The sequence below is a fragment of the Platalea leucorodia genome (assembly GCF_965183815.1).
Source record: "Platalea leucorodia genome assembly, chromosome: 9".
Classification (NCBI taxonomy): domain Eukaryota; kingdom Metazoa; phylum Chordata; class Aves; order Pelecaniformes; family Threskiornithidae; genus Platalea; species Platalea leucorodia.
Genome location: NC_138831.1, coordinates 12,936,621 through 12,958,729, shown reverse-complemented (window position 1 = coordinate 12,958,729; position 22,109 = coordinate 12,936,621). Strand labels below are relative to the sequence as shown.

At 38.1% G+C, this 22,109-nt stretch overlaps 1 protein-coding gene across 1 annotated transcript in view; it reads right to left on the bottom strand.

Moving 5' to 3' along the window:
* Positions 1-22,109, bottom strand: part of CNTN6 (contactin 6) — a gene marked incomplete at both ends in the record, with an annotated part of 117,177 nt that overhangs the window by 40,781 nt on the left and 54,287 nt on the right. Inside the window, 5 exons of the mRNA XM_082321643.1 lie at positions 896-1,025; positions 4,459-4,595; positions 7,184-7,365; positions 15,431-15,533; positions 17,188-17,391. Coding sequence (XP_082177769.1) covers positions 896-1,025; positions 4,459-4,595; positions 7,184-7,365; positions 15,431-15,533; positions 17,188-17,391 — 756 coding nt within the window. The remainder of the gene's footprint in view (positions 1-895; positions 1,026-4,458; positions 4,596-7,183; positions 7,366-15,430; positions 15,534-17,187; positions 17,392-22,109) is intronic.

Here is a 22,109-nt window from a genome sequence, read left to right as displayed (position 1 = left end):
CTTCTTTTGATGCAGTCCAGGATACGGTTGGCTTTCTGGGCTGCAAGCGCACATTGCCGGCTCATGTTGAGCTTCTCATCAACCAACACCCCCAAGTCCTTCTCCTCAGGGCTGCTCTCAATCCATTCTCTGCCCAGCCTGTATTTGTGCTTGGGACTGCCCCAACCCATGTGCCCAGCCACATGTATTCATCTGCAGAGTTTGGAGTATTCAATTAGAAATACACTTTTTCAATGGCTTTCTGTTCATAAACTGACACTGTTTTCTGAAACTATGTTTATTTGTCCAGTATTTTATGTGAAAATTCACTCTTGGAGAAGGAAAAAACACAATACCTGTACAACAGCAAGGTGCTCTTAAAGTCTGTGTTTTACTGGTTTCACTGGTATTTGGCTGTTGAACAAGCTTTATGTTTGGATATCTATAACAGGATACTTTTTATAATATATGAACAAATTCAATTTTATGTGCATCTCTAGTAATCACTAATGAGATTATTTGCTATATGTTATTTGGTTTTTTATACATATTTGCCATATGCTCTTTGTTTATAGTTAAAACTATTTTTCCCACTTTCTGAAATTGACTTTTAAAAACTGCAGAATAACTATTAATAACTCATAATACTAAGTGAGAAACAGCATTCATTAAAATTGTGTGCATGCGATAAAAAAAGACCACACATAGGATTAGAATTTTCCTCCAAACCAGTCACAAAATTAAAAAAAAAACCCAAAAACATTCACACATGGGTGACTAAGAGCAAGCAACAAAGAAATATCAACAGACTTGAACTGCCAAGTGGAATTTAATCTACTCATTTCTTGATTTCAAATTTCTTAAATGAGTGTCCTATTACACTCAGTACCTGCTCATTTCAGTGGCAGTTACTCACCTATCACCCGCAACTCAGCATTGGCATAAATAGTATCGTACTTGTTTTCTGCCACACACTGATAGAGGCCAGAGTCTGACATATTCAGCATAGGTATGATAAGAGTTCCATTTTCTATTTGAATTCTTTCCTGATAAAAGAAAAACAAGCAAAAAACATTGACAGAGCCAATGAGGGTACAATCCCAAAGTTTTTTAGTATCACACTGATGCACCTGATCATAATTCAGAAGCAGAAATGTTATTTTCTTGGAAGCAATGTGAATGAATACATCAGAAATACGAAGTATACCTCAGCTATATAATGGTGGTTATGCTTTCAGACCTCTTAGTTCTTCAAACTTTTCAAGAACTCCAGGCATGTGTTGCAGAGTCATTGCCTTGGGCAGGTGTGCCCAGATGTTCCAGCTGTGGCATGTGTTTCTCTGCATTGCTGAACTGTGGATCTGTGGGTATGCTTCACCACAAAGCAGACGCAGAAGCTACTGCAGGGCTGGTATGGCTGTTCCACGCTGGGAGCCTGGAGCATTTTCCATGTGGCTCCTGAGAAGCAGCACCTGCAGCCCTGTCTGGGGACACAGTGAAGCATGGCCTACCTCCCTCATCTGATTAGATGAATCTGATGATGATAATCTAAGATGATCAGAAAAGCTCCACAGGAGACAGAGGTGTTCAAATAATGGAAAAATTTCAAATGTCATCAGATCACAAGTCACAGAAAAACGATCCACTGAAAAAGGTCGACTGAAAGCCAAGTCTTAAATTCCTACGGGAAACCCACAGGCAGCTGTTCAGATCAGAGGGAGAGCACGCTCCTCATGGTTTCAATTTCTATACACACCAAGTTTCTTTGGTGCAATTCTACTGAAACAGAGAAAACTGCACAGTAGATAAATTTGGACCAAAGCTTGGGTTTTGGTGTATTAAAAGGAGTCTTATTTGCTCTATTTTGTCAAATAGAGAAAAGCCTGATTCATGCCACAAGCATAACTTAAAGATAAATATTTTGTGGTTTTTATAATTATTAGCCTCTGGAGACAATAGTGGCTCCACTGGAAAGTGTAACACTGAGAAGGAGAAGAGAATATCTTCCCCAAAACAGATCAGTGTGGAAGAAACCCACAACAGGGAATATAAATTCCATCACCAAATGCAAGTCTGAAACAACAGCTATTACTGTTCTTATTACACTGCTCCTTTAGTCTGGCTCTGCTGCCTCTGAAGCAGTAATGGGAGCATACATTGCCAGGGTATACAGTACAGTCTTTGCTGAACAGCTACAAGCATCTAAAATGTATTTGTGAACTGCTGAACATATATAACCTTGCTGAGTTGCCACAGATAAGCCAGTTGCACAGCCTGTTGGGGGGATTTGTCTTGTGGTGCTTGCAGTGGGGAGAGTGCCACCCATTGAGCCACGGACCTCTCTTTTTCCAATACTCTGCCTTTCCTTTGGAGGTCTCCCAACCAAGATCTGACCCAGATCAACCTTGTTTAGCTTGGAAATTTGGTGAGAGCACAGCCTACAGTTGTATGGCTGGTGTGTTGCAAACTAATTAACAACATTACATTACTTATCCACAGTTAATTTTTTTCTGATGCTCTCGCTAAAGATATCTTTTGCATACTTAGTTTTACCTTCAGGCTGTTTGCTGTCCTCTCAATGCATTCTATTTTAACAAACAGCCTTTGAATATAAAACCCCCTTCTGAAGCAACATTCATGTTTTGTACACATGCTGAATTCCCCACCATTCTCTGCCGGCTCTTTTGAGCTATGCAGACAAAGAGAAGAATAAAGCACACCATGTACACAAGCAGGAATAATGCAGGGATGACCAACTAGGTGGCCAGGGAGAAAGGTTTGACAAAGAGTAGACAATATCCTCAGAATCAGCCCCAAGGTGGAAAGCGTCTGGAAGGTATTCTTCCTGTGATATTTCCAACAAGCAGGGTGCTGTGACAGACTGAATATTTTATTATTCCTCCCTTGTACTTTCACCTCCAAACTATCCATTTCATCCATTGAGTAATATCATTCAGCATTTTGTTGCCTGAAGAATTCCATTTACAATATACTGTAAGTACTGTGAAAATGTTGGTTGAAAATGTGTCTGTAGAGTGTTTTATTCTTTTTTATTCAAACTATGCAATTGAAGAGTGACAGATTCTAAATATCGCTGTCTTCAAAGAGAGAGAAACTAGATAATCTTGCTTAGGAAGAGGTGAGACAATGAGTAGAATGATCAGGTTCAGAAAAATTGCAATCCAAGTAAATTCTGGCTAGCCTTCTCAGATGCCAGTTGGGCTCTGTTTAGGACTAATCCAGCAGAAAATCATATGGAAGATTGGACCCCCCTCCAATTGCTTCAAATAAGTACTACTAAGTCAAACAAGTGCTGGTTCTGCAACCTAGCAGGTGCTAATTTGCCCCATATGTTTTGGAAATGATTCTGTATCTGTTCTTGCTAGACAGAAATTAATCACAGTATTATTTTTTTCCAACCAAGTAAGAATGCATTACAGATGACCCATGCCATTTTATGCCCAACAGATGCTGAATAGATGCTTAATAAAAAGGAAAACTTGGCCTCAGTAGATTACAAATGCAGCAAAGAGTGTCTTGCCACAGAAGTCATTCTCCATGAGGTAGCCAACAACTGAAGGTTGGAAGATGGATGTGCCAAAGCTTGGCCACCACAGAAGTGTAATTATACTGCGTGGAAAGAGACAAAGTTGGGTTCTCCAAGACCTGTCTACATAAGTATCTGATCAGGTTTCTTAAATGTTTGAGCTCCAGTTGATTTCCCCTCTCCACCTGCACTCCTACAACTTCACTACTTTCCTTTCTACTTGGTCTTCCTTTTTTCTTTAAGTGAGTTTTTTTACTTATTCACCTTTTCCTTATAACTTCATATGGTTCTCTTTAGTCTGTTATTCCTCTACACAGCGCCAGAAAAGTATTAACCTCAATATTAGCTGATTTTCATAGCTGACTGATTAATTCAGTTAAAGGATTAACATAGCATAAGAATGGCCATACTGCATGAGACCAAAAGTCCATCCAGCCTACAGATTAAGAACAGAAACAGAAGAAAAGTGCAAGCTAACAGGCTGATCAGTTTGCAATGCCAGCTCTGAAATGCTTTTCCACACACAGTCAATTGGCATCCTACCCGTTTCCCAAATTACCGATTATGCCTAGAAATGTGTTCAGTGTTTCTGGACAGACCCTTCTTTCCCTAACTATAATTGTTATTTTTAAATCCATCCATAACTACTGCCATATCTTGTAGCAATTAGATGCTCTGTAAGATAAACCATATGAAGAAATTGGTGTATCTATATATATATAAACTGGCAATACCATACATTTTCAATAAAGAACTCCAAGAACTGAGGCTTTGTGATGCAAAAAGTTTGTGCTGTTATGTTTATTTTGATATGTTAAGCGTTAACAAAATTTCTGAAAAAAGGTAATGCACTGTAAAATGAATGTTGTGACTAAATCATGTAAAAACAAAAAAGACGATTAAGAAAGCAAACAAGATGGCAGGAAACTTACCTCTGATGTGAGCGGCTGGCCATTTTTTAACCAACTGTAGGAAGGGCTTGGTTTTCCTTTTGCCTTACATTCCCAAAATAAACTGTCATAGAGAGACAGAAAGGCATTTTGGATTTTTTTATCCCATTCCGGGAGTGCTGAAAAGAATATGTAAACCATTTTATGCAGGAGAAAAACGATTTCACTGGAGGTATGCTGCCATTAATTAATGAACTGAGAAAGGCTAATTAGTATTTGTCCAACACATTATTATATTGCAAGTAAATTCTGCACAACAATTCCCTGGCATTAAACTTCAGGACTAACTTGGGAAAATGTTAGAGATCAAGTGGCTAGTGGACAGGAATTTCAGTTTAGATATTATTAATTTTTATGGCCAAAATTTGCAGAAGCAGTGATTTTAGATACCTGAAATTCTGGACATGCTCTCTGAAAGTACTGAGACCCCTACTTTCTAAAAAACAGTCCTCCTCTCACGGTACTTGCAGCTGTGTACCAAAAATAGAAATATTAAAATCATGAGTCAGTAGCTGACAAAAATAATGGATTGTGAATATTACCCCTCTGTTTTACCCACATACCTGAGACCATGGGTTCAGACCATGGGTTATTTGGTTGTAATTTACAATACAAATGCTACACAAAGGAATTAGGGCTACTCAGATTACAATAACACCTTCTGAATACTTGTGACACTGACGTAAATTCATTGCTGCGTAAAAGCAGAATTTGCAAGAATCGCATACGAGCTCTGTAAACATCCAACTAAGTACGCAAGGACTAAGCTGAGCAGGAATTAGCTTAAGGCAGGCTGACATTTAGAACAGTTGTCAATATACAGGTGAATATGAGACCTAGGGAGAATGACTAACACCCACCTAACTTTGGGATAGACCAAAGCCACATGCAAGTGAGATACTAGGTTGCATCCCTCTGCCTCTAACATAAGTGGCTGGTGTCTTAACATCCCGTGAAAGATTTTTGTCTCGGTTATTAAATCATAATGTTGTAGTCTCTATATGTGTATAAATATATATATATATATATACACAAACACACATATATGTAGTTCTTACACAGAGCAATTTAATTTTAGGAAGAGAATCGTTACCCTTTGAGACTAGCAGAAGAAGCTACGAAAAAACCTCCCTCTACAGCATGACCCTGAGGGTAGCTCATGCCTCTGCCCCAACAAAGTACCTGGAGATTGTCCAACACTAGATTAATAGAATGCCAATGAGCTGCTTCCCAGAATGGGAAAGTATCTATCTGGGATACAGCTTGCCATGCTTAAAAGTGATTCTAATTACACGTAATTTTTATTGCTCCCAGAGCCTTAGGCATGGGACCTAGGTATCATACACAAAGCAGCAGACAGCGTCCAGGAAAAAAACCCTATTTCCTAGAGACAAGCTGCCTACAGAGTAAAAACAGCGCAGCACAGAAATTAAGCAAGAGGAATTAAATTACGTAGATAATATACCAGCCCACTCCTAATATGATAAAAAAAATCTTCTGCAAAAGGTTCATTAGTGTTGTTTATATATTTCACTATGAACAGCTATTAATTAATTTACAAAGCACATTTAATAAGCACATTGTTTTAGATTGTATTAACTGATCATAATTTTGTAATTGCCTATGCTGTTATCAATCATGTCCAGGTAATCTGCTGAACTTAATTTTAGTTGAACTGCTTGATTGATGTTCTGCAAAAATTAGTGAGCAATGAGAACAAAAATAACCCCCTAAAAGCAAAGAAATAATTAAATATTCAAAACAGCAGCAGACTGCTCTATTCTTGGCATATATCTTGATATTAGCCATGGCTGCAGGAGACTGGTAGCTTATCAGCAAAGCCTGCACCTCTTCATTAGAAGAGATTTACTTAAAAAAAATAAAAATACTTGCCAAGGTCTTCTCCACAGATGTTAACTATAGGCTCAGTCTAGCTTTCTGTAATTTTTTTTCTCACTGCTACATTTTACTTTTTTTCCTTCTCTTTTGAAAGATTTATGAGGTAAAGAAAAGATCTCCCTTCTTATTCATGTCAAAATATGTTGCTTTCCCTGGGTATTAACAATGGGACTAAAGAGCATATAATTCACCTTGGCTGTGAGGGACCATCATGTGTGACTCGGATCACAGGAAATTAATGCATGTGGGAAGGGAAAAGGAAAGAGAACAGTTACAGAGAAATATTATTCTCCACTTTTAGACAAGGAGGAAGGAGAGGGAGGCAGTGGAATGAGTTTCCCCTGCTTTGCCCTCATCCGTTTATGGAGCAATACAGTTCAGCTAGAATAGGACGTGAAATAATCTTACGCTCGCATGAACCAAAACCTCATGAATCCTTCCCTTGATCTGCATCTGGGGCAGCACAGCTTTATGCCGCAGTGAGCTACTGAGAGTAAATCTTTTTGCCTGCCCTTAATGTTTCATGTAAATGTACCAGGGATTTCTTTCTGCCTCATATTAACATTTACAACTTCATCATGGCACAGCCCACATTTTCAATCTGAGTTTTAATGCAAAATATCTTTATTTGCTGAGGATGTAATTCAGTGAAGGTCACTGCAGACCTCCAATCATTTTTTAATCCGCTTAACCTGAACTACATTTCATATCTCCAGTAAGGGGCTAATAGACTTCATCTACAAAATACATCTGAACACCATCATGCTTTGTAAAAAAAATAAATGAAGAAATTAATCAATCTGCTTACCATAGACAAATAATTGACCTCTTGCAATGTTTCTTCCTCGAATGTTTCCTGCAATGCACTCGTAAGTGCCTTCATCTTCTTGCTGAACATCTGGGATTTCAAGAACTCCTTTGGTTTTGTTGTGTTCGATCTTTGTCAATGAGTTTCCATCAGACCTCTTCCAGCTAATACTAGGGACGGGACTAAATAATTGTATTTCATTAGAGAAAAAGAGAGAGCATTTGTTATAGCAGAGAAAAGATAATCTGAAATCCTTTCATAAGAGTAATAATATTAAAAAAAGAAATCATTTCTGTTTCTAAACATGACGTAGAGAGGTTCATAAGACTGAGATTTTATAACCTGTCCAATTTATTTTGGGGCACAAGTCCAACAGTGGGATAAAGTCCTTAGTCAATTCAATGATTGCTTCTTAGGCTGATTTGGATTTTCCCGACTGTAACTCTTTCTTAGGGTTCAAACCTGCTCTTAAACACTGTGACACTGAAGGAATGACTTTGGAAGTCCAAATAAACACCATAAAAGAACTGAATTATTGACTGGTTTTCAGAGCAAAGAAATTCCCTGTAGCATTAGAGGTATTTTCACACCTCGAAATAGGAAATATTGGACAAGAATTCAAAGGACCTAAAAATAGCAATAAATCTAGGTATAAAAAATGGGAGCCAGGGTAGAGGAGGGCAGACAGACAGTTGAGCAAGGAAGTGGAAAGCGTGAGACATTGAGGCTGAAAGGAGATAGAGACAAAAGAGAATATTTCTTGTTTCATGTTTTCGTAGCTTTCCATCATTTTCATTTAGATTTGGATCAATGTATTCTATACAATTAAAAAATAGTCAAGTGTGAAGGTGGCTATAAATACTTCTTGGATTTCTGGTAATATCACAACCCATACAAGCCTCACTTTCGTGATCTATTATATCACCAAAACACTTTGAAATATTAATAGTCTTGGATTTCACAGTTGCTTTCTGTTTCTGCAAACTAAAGTAAGCTGCTTTTTCTAAGCAGACAAGCAGTTATGTTTTGAAGAGCCTTTTACAGAGGCTTTGGCTAAATACTGACTTTTTTCCATTGGAGGTAACATCAACAGCAAACACTCAGTACTGAACTTGAAAACATAACTTTCATGGAAATTAGAAGGGTACACCACCCTTGTCTGCCAGTCCCCAAGGTCTCTGGCCTGCAGTGACTTACAAAGTATTTATTCCTTTGCAGCAGAGGCTGTAACTGCTCACACCTTAGATTATTTATGTCCCTGGTTCAAATCCTTGTTTATTGACCAAAGAAATCAAGTCACAAATACAGAATGGACAAATTACTTAACACAGGTAAGTTTTCGCCCAATTTCTGCATTTTGAGTTTGTGTGGCTATGATGTTCACAAGTTCACCCAAAGCCAGAAGAACCAGGACCCAGGAGAAGTGTGAGTACTCAGCAAATTACACAGATTGAACAGCTGGGCAGGTGTTAACAGAGTAACTACAAACATAAAATCAACAGAAACAGGCTATGTACAAGACAATTTACAGTTAGATCACTCTAGTATACAATGAGTAACAATCCCATAAATTTGCTTAGGTCTGCATTTAAGCTTGAAAGATAGGATGGGTGCACTGTAAGTCTCTGTTTTCCTCGTGCTGGTGGGAGTTCAGCTGGGCAAGGGAACCTCCAAGCTGCCCTTTCCCCTGCTCCATAAAACAGAAAATCATACTCCTGAGACCATAATTTTAACTGAGGGATCTCCAAGAGCTATTTAAGCAGCATAATAATTTCTCTAGCTGCCTTACATTTTCCATCATAACTGAGCTGCCTGTGAAAATGGTTTGAAGCTATACACAATTTGCTCCAGATTTTGGAATAAACTGTGCACAGGTATGTATATATATGGATAACTCATACACATACACACACAAGTTCTGACTCTTACATGACTCCTTCAATACAGCTGAACAATTACCTATGAACGAGAGAGACCAGGATGTGTCAGACATCATTAACCAGTGAAAGAGATGGAAAGAACAATTGAGATTTTATTCTTCTACTTCCCATTTCAGTTCAAGACCTATATCATTGTTTAAATTCCAGATCTTTTCAGACAACAGTAGTTGTCATCACCATCCTTATTAACTGCCCTTTACTATGAGATCAAAACCTATTTCAGATGCAAAATTGTTTAATAGTATTCCTTACTAGGAACTTTAAAAGGGCTTGTTTGTTTTTCTCCAATGCACTGGTTGATCTGTTAAAAGGTGCTGTCTCTTCCACAAAGCTTGCATGAGATTATTCATGCAGAATTTCTGTAAACCAAGTTACTTTTTAGGTATTTAAAAGAAATGCAGCTCTTGTGCAGAATAGGTCTGTCCCACAATTGCTATGCTCTAGTCAGGAAAACAACCAGAGGTATTTTGCAGTCTTGCAGTAGATTGATACAGACTGTTGACGACACAAAGGAGAGCATGGCTGGCTTCTAATATGCTATTACATATTAAACAGTGGGTGAATAGCTACTGTATAACAGAAGCATGCAGTGCACTGAATGCTAGAAGCATTTAACTACTTACTTTAAAAGCATCTCTTCTGGATTTTTTTTTTTTTTGTCACAAAGAGACTGAAGGAAACTAACAGCCACATGGGCGAAGAAAAAGAACAATTAGATGCATTCATTCATGCTCCGCTACCTGAAAGTGCTTCATCTAAATATTTCCTAGTCTATTAGCCATTTATTTTCTCTTAGTACTGACTATTCATGAATAAGGAAAGTCTGCACTGACACCAAAGCCAGAGGCGGGGCTCTGTGGAAAAAGGCCCCTTCTGCCAACTTGTCAAGTCAAGTCTACCAAGATTTGAGCTGAAGACTCGGTCCCGTTTTCCTTATCCACACCACATACTTATGACAACATGCTTGGGGGTGTTTCAAGTCAAACTCTCCTCATTTTTGGCCAAACACAAGGGTGTTTGAAATGCAGTCCCTCTGATGTTAACCTTAGCAGGATGACAAAAGCCTCAGAATTTGGTTCATCAACTTTGCTGTGTTTAAATGAAGAATTGCAATAAATACTTAACAGCACTTTGTTCTCCTGCCAGGGAGTCTTGCACTGAGTGGCCTAGTTTTATCAGCAGAGGGAATTCATTTGTCAGGACAGCAGCTCCTCGTCAGCCTGAGCTATAGGTTAAATGAGCAGACTGCAGGAGGATCCATAGCTCAGCCATGTGCCATCATCCATAAGGACCTTTGTTATTACAGCAGTTTGAGACATACATTTCTCCATTACCTTTGCTGACACCTCATTATCATAGGCTTTCCAGCATCTTCAGTCACTGCATTTTGCAGAAGGTGGGGGTTTTTTTTGCTGTTTTCACCTTCTTCTGATGTTAGTTTACATTTTTATAACCGAATCTCTTAACAGCAAACATTACTACAGGCCATATGAAACCTTTCAAGGCAAAAAAGACCCTGAATTTAAATTTAAAGAAATTGCTTTTTGTATCAAATTATCTATTTTACAAGTTGATGATTTAAGAAGTAAAACTGTCCTTTAGGTATAGGTAAGTGTATACAAAACCTAGTTTAATAAATATAGCCTTGTGAATTTTTGTAGGATTATGTTGCATAATCATATTCTATTGAAGGCCAGTATCTGACATTGCTACACAGACTAGTACCTTCCCATGCAGATTTGGGGTGGCCCTGCAACTGGTGGGTCTTCTTTTTCATTTAGTAACTACCAATAACCAGATTAAAAGATACTGTTTGGGGCTAAAAAGTTTTTGAATATATAAAGAAACAATGAGTACATTTTTCAAATTTATTACACTTCATAGACAAAGTCTTGCTTTCACTTCAGTAAGAAAACAGGGCATAAATATGAGAGTGTCTTTGTACATAAATCTGTAGTTTATTTGAAACCTTCAGAACATCTAGGAGTACTAATTTAATTTATATTCTACAATACAGGCAGCAGAATCACAAAACCATAAGTTACTAACTCAGAAAGAAAAGGCGATAGAAAATATTTTTTGGTTGGTGACAAGTCTTGTCACACTGAACATGAAATTAATTTGTCTGCAGCATTCCTGCCCCCACCAAGATGAAGACTCCACCTTTTTGTTGCAAAGACTCAGCAGCCAGATGATGCATTGCATCTGTGCCTCATCTTTTGTCCTACACATCTGAGGACACTTCACAATAAAATTAAATCTACAGCTTCAATAATGAAGACCATGCCTAGTTAAACAAACGAGACAAAGCTGAGGTTTGAAAGCTGCTATCATGTCTGCATCAACTGCTGACACAAGGAAGAATTAGGCTCCAAGGGGCATGATAATTAAAGCACTCAGGCTTCTAATCATCCTGATGTATTACTTAGGGAACAGCAAAGCAGCAAAGTTTTCTGAAACCTGATATTGTGTCTCATTCTCCTGTGGTCACAAGCCACTCACCTTAACTATGTAAGAAAGGATCTTCCAGAGCTGCTTCCTCATCCCTTAAAGTACAAATCTTAAGGTATTATCTTTATCAGGAATGTGGGCTGAAAATAGCAAACTTCACTTGTGGCACCAGAAGTCATTTTTTATATATATGATTTTAGAATTCCATAATTGATCCTTTTATAGTCTCCTACATAAACTCCTTGAGAATATACTAGAATAGCCATCTAATGAAGAAGTGAAGCCTGGTATTTTTATGTAAGTTTAGTAAAGATGGTTATTTGGAACCCTCTTGTAGCTGTGTAGTTATCTGCTTATACTAACAGCCTCTAGAAAAAACCTTCCCTGAGTACATTTACAGGACTATGTGGGGTCTTCCCATGAAAAATGAATATTCTGGGTTGAAAGAAATCCTGTTTTATATTATTCACATGCCCTTTGCAACATCAGCTGGCCATGGACCATCTACAGGGATTCTGAGCAGATTATTTTCCTATCTTCAAGAAGAGAATGAAGAAAAACGTAAAACGTGGTTTAATAAAGTGTGTACCAGATGAGGAAACTGCTTATTTTCATTCCAGAAACTGTTCTTAGTTGTGCAGTAGAAAACAGTTATTTTCAAAAAAAAAAATCTAGAGAAAGAAGCACAGTAACTCAACTGAACAGAACTCTTTCCATGGTATTCAATCCCCTCAAAGACATAGTGAACAATAATTTAGACGTATGGCATGATTAATATAGCTTGATCCAAAACATGACTTTTAATACTGGCATAGTATTAAACACTGTCAACATAATGAATATTAGTGCAGAACACAAAGTCTCATCTCTTCTATTAAATTGCCACAGGCCGCAGTATTTGAAATAGTCAAGCTACTATTTCATATTTCAGTTTTCCCTCTTTTAAAGAATTAAGTATAATGTGGATTTTTTTGCCTGTTTAGATTTCTCCCACCAATCATCAGATAGTTGCATGCTACTTACTTACATTACTTTTTGCCCAACTGTATTTCCATCACATTCAGGACTAATTTGCTTTTCAAAAAGTTCTCTATTCATGGTCTATTCTGCAAAACCGCATTCACAGTCAAGAGCTGGCCCAAGGACTTTTGTGCATTTGGGATCCATCCCTACAAACACTCTTCCCAGGAATAAACACTGACTCTTTGCCCCTCCCCCCCCATTTATTTCCCTCAAAACGAGCAATGTTTTATCACTGGGCTAGAAGACAATTTGTGACAATCAGTCGTGATATTTTCATGTAAAATGCAAAAACAGAGCTTTGCAACAGAGGTATGTGGAATATACCTACCTCTGGGTGTCCCACAGCCTGACTGAAGGAGTACTTAGTTAGGTGGCTTTGAGTTCCCCCAGGTAAAAACGCATCTTAAAACTCAGCCATAAGTCTGGCCTCTTGTAGTTGCATTTTAAATGTGGAAGTGTTTTTTGAGTAAGGTCCAATAGGTATGATTTGCTGTTCCATACAGAAAGAGAGATGCTATTTCTCTAAATACCATGAAAGTACTTTCATTTAATACTTTTGGAGACCAAAACCACAGCAGGTTGCCTATAATCTGCCTTAGATGTGAAAGATTTCTGTTATTCATAGTGCAGAGGTAGTAGCAGCTGACAGCATTGTCTGAACCAGTGGACTAACAGTATGAATATAGAAAATTATGGATAATGGGAAAGCAGTTCTGAAATCCAAGAGAGATAATAACCGTTAGTGCTTGTGGCAGATCAGAGGTATAGCTCAACAAATGTTGAGCTGAATTGATTTTAACATAAACAGACAATAGTAGGGACTAGTGTTTTAGTGGAATTTAGGCATCTAAAGGTGCAGATGGTCACACTGCTGCATTTGTATGTGCCTAACTACAATTGTAAACAGCTGGAGGTAGGAAACTTCAAGCTTTTAACAATACCACTAATCACCTACATACCTTTAGAAATCTGGCCTTATCTAGTAGGTTAAGAGTATTTCACCTGCAATCTGTTTCTCTTGCTTTATTCACATATAAATTCCAGCTCTGAAATAAAGCTTTCTCACTGATTGACATGTTAGTGAAAACGTGGCTCAAGGCTCTGTTCAGAGAGAAAAAACCAGACTGAAAACAGTACAGTTCTGTACAAGATATCTTACCTATCAAAAAAATCTAGAGGATAAATTCTCTAGCCACACCACTAAAGAGCCTTTACTCACAAACAGTACCTCTCAAATATGTACATTAAACTAGATGCACATTATAGTATGATAAAAAAGTTGTGAAGAAAGGATTTCTGCCATTGGTATTTATTCAGTATAACTCCAGGGAAGTATAGCAGCACAGGTTTCAGCTGCAGTCCTATATATGAAGAAAATATTAAAGCTGCATTAACCCCCTCAGCCATTCCATCTTCTAAGCACAGCATAGAAGGTACTGTGCTCACTGAGGGATTTCATTACCCATATGTCCTTTCAGTCCACCTTTTTCTTTCCTCCTTAAGACATTCTTAAAATGGCAAAGCCTGTGTGCCACGTTAACATGACCCATCTTTATCCCTTCAGTAAGAAGGCGTTGTTTTGTACATATCATTTACTCTGTTTTTGAAATGCTTTTATGCAGTCGATGTATCATTGTTAAATGCTTTCCATGCAACAGATGGAAATACGAAATGACAACTTGAAATGTAAAGCCTGCACTGACTCACACACAATTAAGGAGGTATTTAAAGAGAAGTAGCTTGACAGTATTTGGAAAGGGAAATCAGCTTTAGCAGGAGCATTCCAGTCTGGTACTTGTTTTGGGCCAAAAAAATCCATATGCCTTTGAATATGGCTCTGTAGAAATATTCTTCATCCTTAAACAAAAATTACCTAAAATTATTCTATATAAAAATCTCATCTGAAAGGGAAGGCCATTTCCCATCCTATTAACTTTTTATTTGCTTTATTTTTCTACTTCTCAGCATAGGTTCCAGAGGAACATTTGATTAATTTGTGCTGTCTGCAAGTCAGGCTTTTAACCTCTGGGAAAGCTCTAAACACTTTAAAAGCTTACAGCCTTAAAACAGATTGTCAAAGTGAACTTAAACTAAATAGAGGTCAACAATCTAAGGTTATTTTAGCTTTTCCAGGGAAAATGGATGCTCATTGGAAAGACTAGTTTTCATAGGCTGGTTACACTTACTCAGTTAACCACTTGCTCTTTGAATACAGAGCACCCCTTGCTGTTTCAATGCACTACTACCTCTGTAAATGAATATAACAGTGTAAGCAACCTAGGAAAAATACAGGCTACCACAAGCCTAATAGATTTGTAAATTTTAGCAGGAAGGGTTACTGCTAGGGCTTCCCAGGGCTCATCAGCATCACTTTAGATAAGAGAGCGCCATGTGAATCTGTTAGATCCATTCTAGACAGTCTATTTGCTCTTGAAACACAGCCTGTTTCCCCAAGTTTAATTCTTAACAGCAATGTCACACAAAAATATTTCTGTTTTGATGCAGATTTGGATGTGAATGCGCAGTTACATCACTGAATGCTGTAACCTGAAGTAAGGTCTCACCCCAGAGTAAAACTCTCAGGGAATGCAGTCTTTGTTCTGGTTCCCCGCCTTCAAGCTACAACCAAGTGAGCTTCAGTTATGGTATTGTTTTCTTATTTCCTTGTGAACACATTGCACAGAAATGATCAAACCAAGATAAGGTTAAAAAAGTAAGTTTTAAAATTCACACTCTGACCAAAAAACCCTGTTTTGCCAATTAGAAAGAACCATTGTTTCTCACTGTAGAACAGTGTTAGAACCCACATTTTAATAAAAAACAAAAACCTTACTTTCCAAGGGCAAAGCATTCCAGTTTAACAGATGAGCCCTTCGCTGCATATGTTGTTTCTGGAAAATGTACTTCAATCTTTGGTTCATACTCCCCCATCACACCTGTTGAACATCAAAACAGCTAGCACTCCAGTTGAGCCTCAGACCTGTCTAGTACAACAGAATTTCAGTGTAAAAGAAAGGATGGCATTAATAATGTTAGAGCCTTATGTTCCACCCATGGCAAACAACATGTAATGTCTATGGAGCAGGCTTAGCCTGCTGGGTGAAATTCAACCTTATGCTGAAAGCTTATGTGAAATTTGTAAGTTCTATGCATATGAGAGCTGAGGAGCATGACTTTATACAAGCTCTACATGTGCACGTTATACTTGCACATTGAGGTTTTAGAGATAATTTAGTGTTCACACCTCTTGTTAAGAGGTGTTAACAAGGAATGCCTTTAACATTGGTCACTTCTCAGGACATTGGATAGGTGCTGGGTGCAAGAGAGAATTATGGAATTGTGTTCAAAATACTTGTAAAACATTTAACTTCTTTAAAGCATCTAAATGTGAGCTCCAGACTTGAAAAAAGCTGATGTAATTAGATTAATTATCACATTTGAAAATCTGGCAGAACATCTGATAAACCACAGATAATCCAATATCATTTTAGGGCATTTAATTTTGCAGCAGGTTTGGGATTGCTTTAGCAAACTAAACTTTTAGCTGAACTTAAATATGCATGCATCTTTCGGTGTAAATCATTGCAAGAGCGATGACAAATATGACTAATTTTCCTTCACATAGTGTCTTTTCCCAGATCCCACAGTGAAAATGAACCAGTTCTTATTTTATATTTAACAGGGATGTGGCTAATATTACACATAAAAGTTGCACCATTGCCTCAGGGGCTGCCTGTTTAGGGCCCAATCCAGAAGCCACCAAAGTGAATGGGAGAAGATAAAAAGAGACTGATAGAACATGTCTGAGAAAATAAGTGATGAAAAGGAAGAAAATAGTCAGAAAATATCTAAAGCACTTACAATTACATTTTATACCAAATTATTAACTTTTTTGCTGTGGAAAAAACTTTGTTTTGGGTGATCTGATTATGTTATAAAGCAGCACATTCCCACGGGGAAGTATTATTCTATACTGCACAGCTGAGTTTTATTTATCCTAGAAACCTAACTCTATACAGATTTTTTTAACGGATTGTCACTACTGCTTTGCAAACAGTACAAGTATATTGAAATTTAAGTGAGCAAACTTGCAAAACAAACTTTGCGTAAAGATTTCCCAGGTATATATTTCTCACTGTGAACATTTAATTAGAAGTACTGCCAGAAAGGTATTTGTATATGTGCAGGTGAGTTTCTCACCTCAATGACTCATTTTGAAACAGCTTTTTAGATTTTATATTTGAGCTATACCTAGACTATAAATTTAGAAATCTTTGCCAGATTTAAACTTCAACACAGGCATCCATAAAATGAAAAATATTAACATACCATTTGACATTCTCTTGCTATTTTTCAATGATATTGAGCACTGCTTTCTTTGCATATGTTCTCTCATCATCTGTGTTCTGACAGTTCAAATCTCATTTCAATCCAGCAGAGACTGTGGGATCATGTCCCACTGCACAACTTTTTTTCTGGGAGCCTTTTACCTCCATGAGGATGTATAGCAGTATCAATTTCCAATAACTGGAGATGGAGCAGTTAGCATTGCGCTGCATGTTTTTAGCCAAGCATGCCCAGATAACTTACCATCGCTGCGGAGAGTGAGAGGAGTGGGTGGCCCCTGCACACTTTGCTTTGCTTTAGAGTTAGTTACAACACAGGTGTAATTGCCCACATCTGATGGCTCTACTTTGGCAATGTACAGGTTTCCTGTTTCTTGTGAAACAAAGCGGCGACTATCTTCCTGAACATGTAAGGTATTATTGTTGAAGATCCATGTATAGGACAAGCCTAGAAAACACCAGATACATGTCATGCATCCTTTCCAGTATAATCTGCTTCCCATTAGTGCTTAAGCGCAACATTGCCAGTTGAAAGAACAAGTCAGTTACAGGGCAAACCACCGGGGATGCACAAATTAGCAAAGGTAAGGTAAGCATTGCTTTAGTTTTAAACTCATTTCAAGCCACTTCAGAAGTTCACAAAAGTTTTTGTCCCCTGCTACTTTTCATTTTCCTGCTCAGCCTATTTTTAAGTAGGAATGGCAGTGCTGCAATGGCATGAGAAAGCTGTTTTAGTAAATTTCTAACACTTTCCCTCTGAATATCCAGAGAGCAAATTGCTGGTCAGTGTTACAGCTCCTTTCTTCACTCTGAATATGGAAAAATGAAACTGGTAATATGGAGCTTTACCATGAGATTCTCACGAAGGGGGGAAGCTCAGCTGCACACAAATATTTTGGATATTATTTAATATTTGATCTTATTGCACATTTGTCCCTTCTCCTTGTCTCCCATACTTACATCTGCTCTGTGCTTCTTGTTCTATTCTGACTTCCTAGCCCTTTTCTGCCATTTTTTTCCATACAGTGTTTCACAATGCATACCTTAATAATGTAGTTCTACAGTCTAGGAAACTTAAAACGGATTTATTTGACTAGCCCACCCTGGAAGGGCAGATCTCCATGTGAGCTCACCATCTAAGGACCCTGCTTTTTGAAAGGGCTTTTTGGCCAAGCCTTGTTACTCTGCCATCAGTACCATAGCAAGCAGGTTCAATGCTTATAACAGGGTGCTGCAGTGCAGGTATGCCCGAGGTGTCCTGCGAGCCCCATGCTCTGACTGCTCCATGTCACTGCTGGCACCCAACAGCAGGAGTAGGACTGAAATTCTGTCTTTAATAAGACACAGTAAATCAGAAGTTGTAAAATCTACCAGTTTAGCTTTCCTTAATTAAATGTATAATTCATAAGCTAACAGTGTTCTGCCAACAGCTTCATTTTTACACATTTCCCCCATCAACACTCCCATTTGAAAAAGATTGTTTACATTTCTTTCCCCCCCTCTCAGTTACAACATGGGTACAGTATGGTAATAAGTCTGCAAACTCCAGTAGTTTGTGGAGTTTTATGTTATCATCTTCTAACATTTTAGGACTCTCATTAGAAATGATGCATCTCCGGGGAGCAATCAATGACACTTTCTATACTTGGCTAAATCCTGCAATAGGCTCTGTTTGACTACAGCTTAATGCTAAACTTTTTTCTGATGTACAGTATGTACAGTAAACCTAGAAGATGCAACAATTCCTAAAATAGTGCAATACACCACTTGTGTGTACATATATATGTGCATACACACAAGATAAAAGCACCATGTTTTCACATTTGCATGCCCATGTACTTTTACGTACCTGGTTAAAGCAATTACTTACAGAAAGAAATCTGGAGATGAGTGGGCTTTTCCACAGGGAGTATCAGTCTATAGCTAGATATAAGTGATATAGCCATGACCTGATATATCTTCCAAAGACATATTGTATACAGACTATGTTCCTCTCTCAGGCACAAAGTTTGATGACTATAGCCTTATGTGCAACAAAACTGCTCTGAGAGGTTGAACCACTGTAGCTGGATGCACAGACTTTCATGAAAGGTTAGTGTATCTAATGATAAGCTGGAAGTAGTTTAAAAAGCAAGATGAATAGGAAAAATGAGTTTGGAGGTTTCCTTCCCAAAGTCCAGTTCTGGTGCTGGCAATTACAGGGCTGAAGAAAGCACTGAGCCACTCTAACAGGGCACCACTGTACCTGCTAAGACACCAAATGGATGGCCGTGAAGGACCTCCAAACCATCTTATGGCATGCAATCAAAAAACAGATTCCTGCTGTAGGACCTGGCAATGCAACAAAATTTTCTGTTTAGGATAGAGTATATGAATCCTAATAAAACTCTGTTAAAACGAACTTTATGCTACACAGACATTCTTCATGAGGTCAATCCATTAATTAATTAATCAGTAAAAGGGAGCCATTCTTGTCTGTCCTGATTTCAGTTCTCAGGGGGTTCCAGTTGACTTCATCTTCTGAAGTTTCTGTTACTCTCTCCCTGTCTGTACTCCACCATTGCCTTAGGGCCTATTGATGAATTTTCCCATTAACTGGGAACAAGCACAGGCCCCTCCTTTTCATATTTAAATCCTTTCTCCCCCCAGTATGAGGGATATAAACACTACTGGTCTTCTAACTGCAGATTCATCATCACCAATCCACAGACCATACTTGCCTAGAGCCTAATTCAGCTCCACTAAACTCTGCAGAAACCCTGATTTTAATTAACTTCAGTGGGAGCTGGATGAAATCTCAAAAGAAAGGAACCAAACTTTGGAGATCAAACTTTTTTCTCTAAGGCATAATACCAGCAGTCTACTCCCTTACAAAATATCTTTTCTTAGAAAGTTAAGTGACAACATCAACAGATGTACTAGGCTAGAAAATCTAACATTGCATTATAAAAGAAGCTGTTATTACTCAAACGTTTCCATTTTGGGTCACTTTGAATAAATCAGATGTGGAGCAGACCCATTGAATGAGCAAAAGAAAGTAGCAAAAGGCCCATGCCATCACTTTTAGGGTTACATTCATTTGCATGAATAAATTGGCAGCTGGGAAGAGTCTGGTGAAGGTAATGCTGAACAGAAGGTAGTAGAGGCATAGAAGGGAAATTATAGAGAGATAGTAACCTGCTAATGAAGTCTAGCTAAAATTAACTTGAAAATTGCTGCTGACAGCTATTTTATGGAAGAACTAATAAAGTTACAAATATTTTTTAGTTTATTTTTTTGTTTTCTATTTAACCACAGGATTTCTGAAACAGATAGCCATTGGGATCACGCTTCAACATATCCATAACAGTCTCAGAATTACTGAATTTCAGAGACCACTATGAAAGGGCTTCAGCATAAAAGGTCTTACACAAGTCTTAGCCATTATCAGCACCAAAGATTTTTGTGGGCTTTTTTTCTCTATTTCATTTTTTCCTTTATGCATAGACCTGTTTGACTGTAACTTTCTCTCTGGAGTAACCACTTTTCACATGATGTTGAAGATGAATCAACATGCCTGAAGTAAGGGAATAGAGGTTTTTCTATACCAGACAAATTAGTCCAATTTTCCTATTTCTCTTTTCATTATAGTTAATGCATGATGTTTTAGAAAAATTAGCATGTGAGGTAAAACTGTGTAGTGGGGCAGAAGGGACAGAACAGGTTGGGGGAGGGAGCCCTTCCAGAGAAATCTTCATGGATCATAGGGTGCTGCCATGTGTGGTAAGAAACAAGTTGGAATAATTTCAGGTGAGTCCTTACTCAGTGGTGCTTTAGATATAGATCGAACAAGCAGAATTTGGTCCCAGATTGTTGTGGGTTTTTTCCCCGTAAACTTTTGAAGGAAATTGCTTACAGTAAAAGTTGAACTTGTTCCAAACACAGATAGAGACAACCTATGATTTACCCCTAGGTTACAAAAAATTTCTGCTAACCTTATGGAGTTTTAAACCTAGAGAGAATCCCTCTGATATGTGGACCTATAAATAACAACAATATAAAATACAGAGCACTATGAGTTTCAGGGTTTAGTTCACAGAAACAAATAATATTATTCATATGATTTCTACCCTTCATTTTTTAATTTAACACCCATGTGTCAAGGTATTTTCTCAGGCAAGCTTCAAAAACATTAATCACCTTCAGGTAATTATTTTTTTTTTAATTCTGTCTAGCTATGGCATAACAAATATCATAGTACAGCTCCTTTTCACATATACAGCTGATTGGTCTCAGCCCAAATTAACATATTTGAGCACTGAACACTGGAAATTATATTTGCTCTCAAAAGACAGTGATCTCAATGCTGTCGTGGACTCTGTGAGAAGATGCCTTAGAGAGCACAGAACTGCCTTTACTTCAAAGGGGCTACACGTCAGTGGAGGGATAATTACAGCAATGTAGACTTCAATATGCATATGCCAGAGCATGAGCTATTTTATTAGTGCTGCAATCCTAGGGTGTGTTTATGTGTTGGTTTGATTTATTTATTTTTTTTTTTTAATCCAAGGCAAGTGACTATGTGGTGTCAGTCTCCCTTCTCATCCCAGAGGTCCCCAAAAGTAGGTTAACTCCACCTCACCTTCCAGCCAAGCACTGCCTGGTGGGCAAGTCCTGAGCTTGGCCAGGCAGGAGAGAATTGTCTATGCCTGTCAGCTGTGAGCACTTTCTTTCAGAGCACAGCTGGGAAAGAAGAGCAGCTGCTAATCACTCCTGATATACTAGTCTAGGGAATACAACATTTCAGTGCTTTCCTCAGCCCAAGCAAATTCAAATCAATACTGCTCATTCTGCAGGAGAACAGCTACAGGCTTGTCTCAGGAAAGAGACTCTCCCCCTCCTGCGAGGGCTGGCAGGAAAGGATTAAAGATTCACAGCAGCATTAAGAAATAGGAGCAGAGAGAAAGGGACTCTATACCCATGACTAAGGCACTCAGCTTTATAAAGGGAGATAAACTTCAAACCTTCACTTTAAGATTATGCATTTTATCAAGAAGATTGTTTAATATAAAATGCAGAAACAAACTGAGGCAGAAGTCAAAGCCCCTTTTACATAAGGCAGCACTGCTCATCTCTTCCCATCCTCTCCATATACCCAGTTTCCCATCTCCTATTTTCATGTGTACC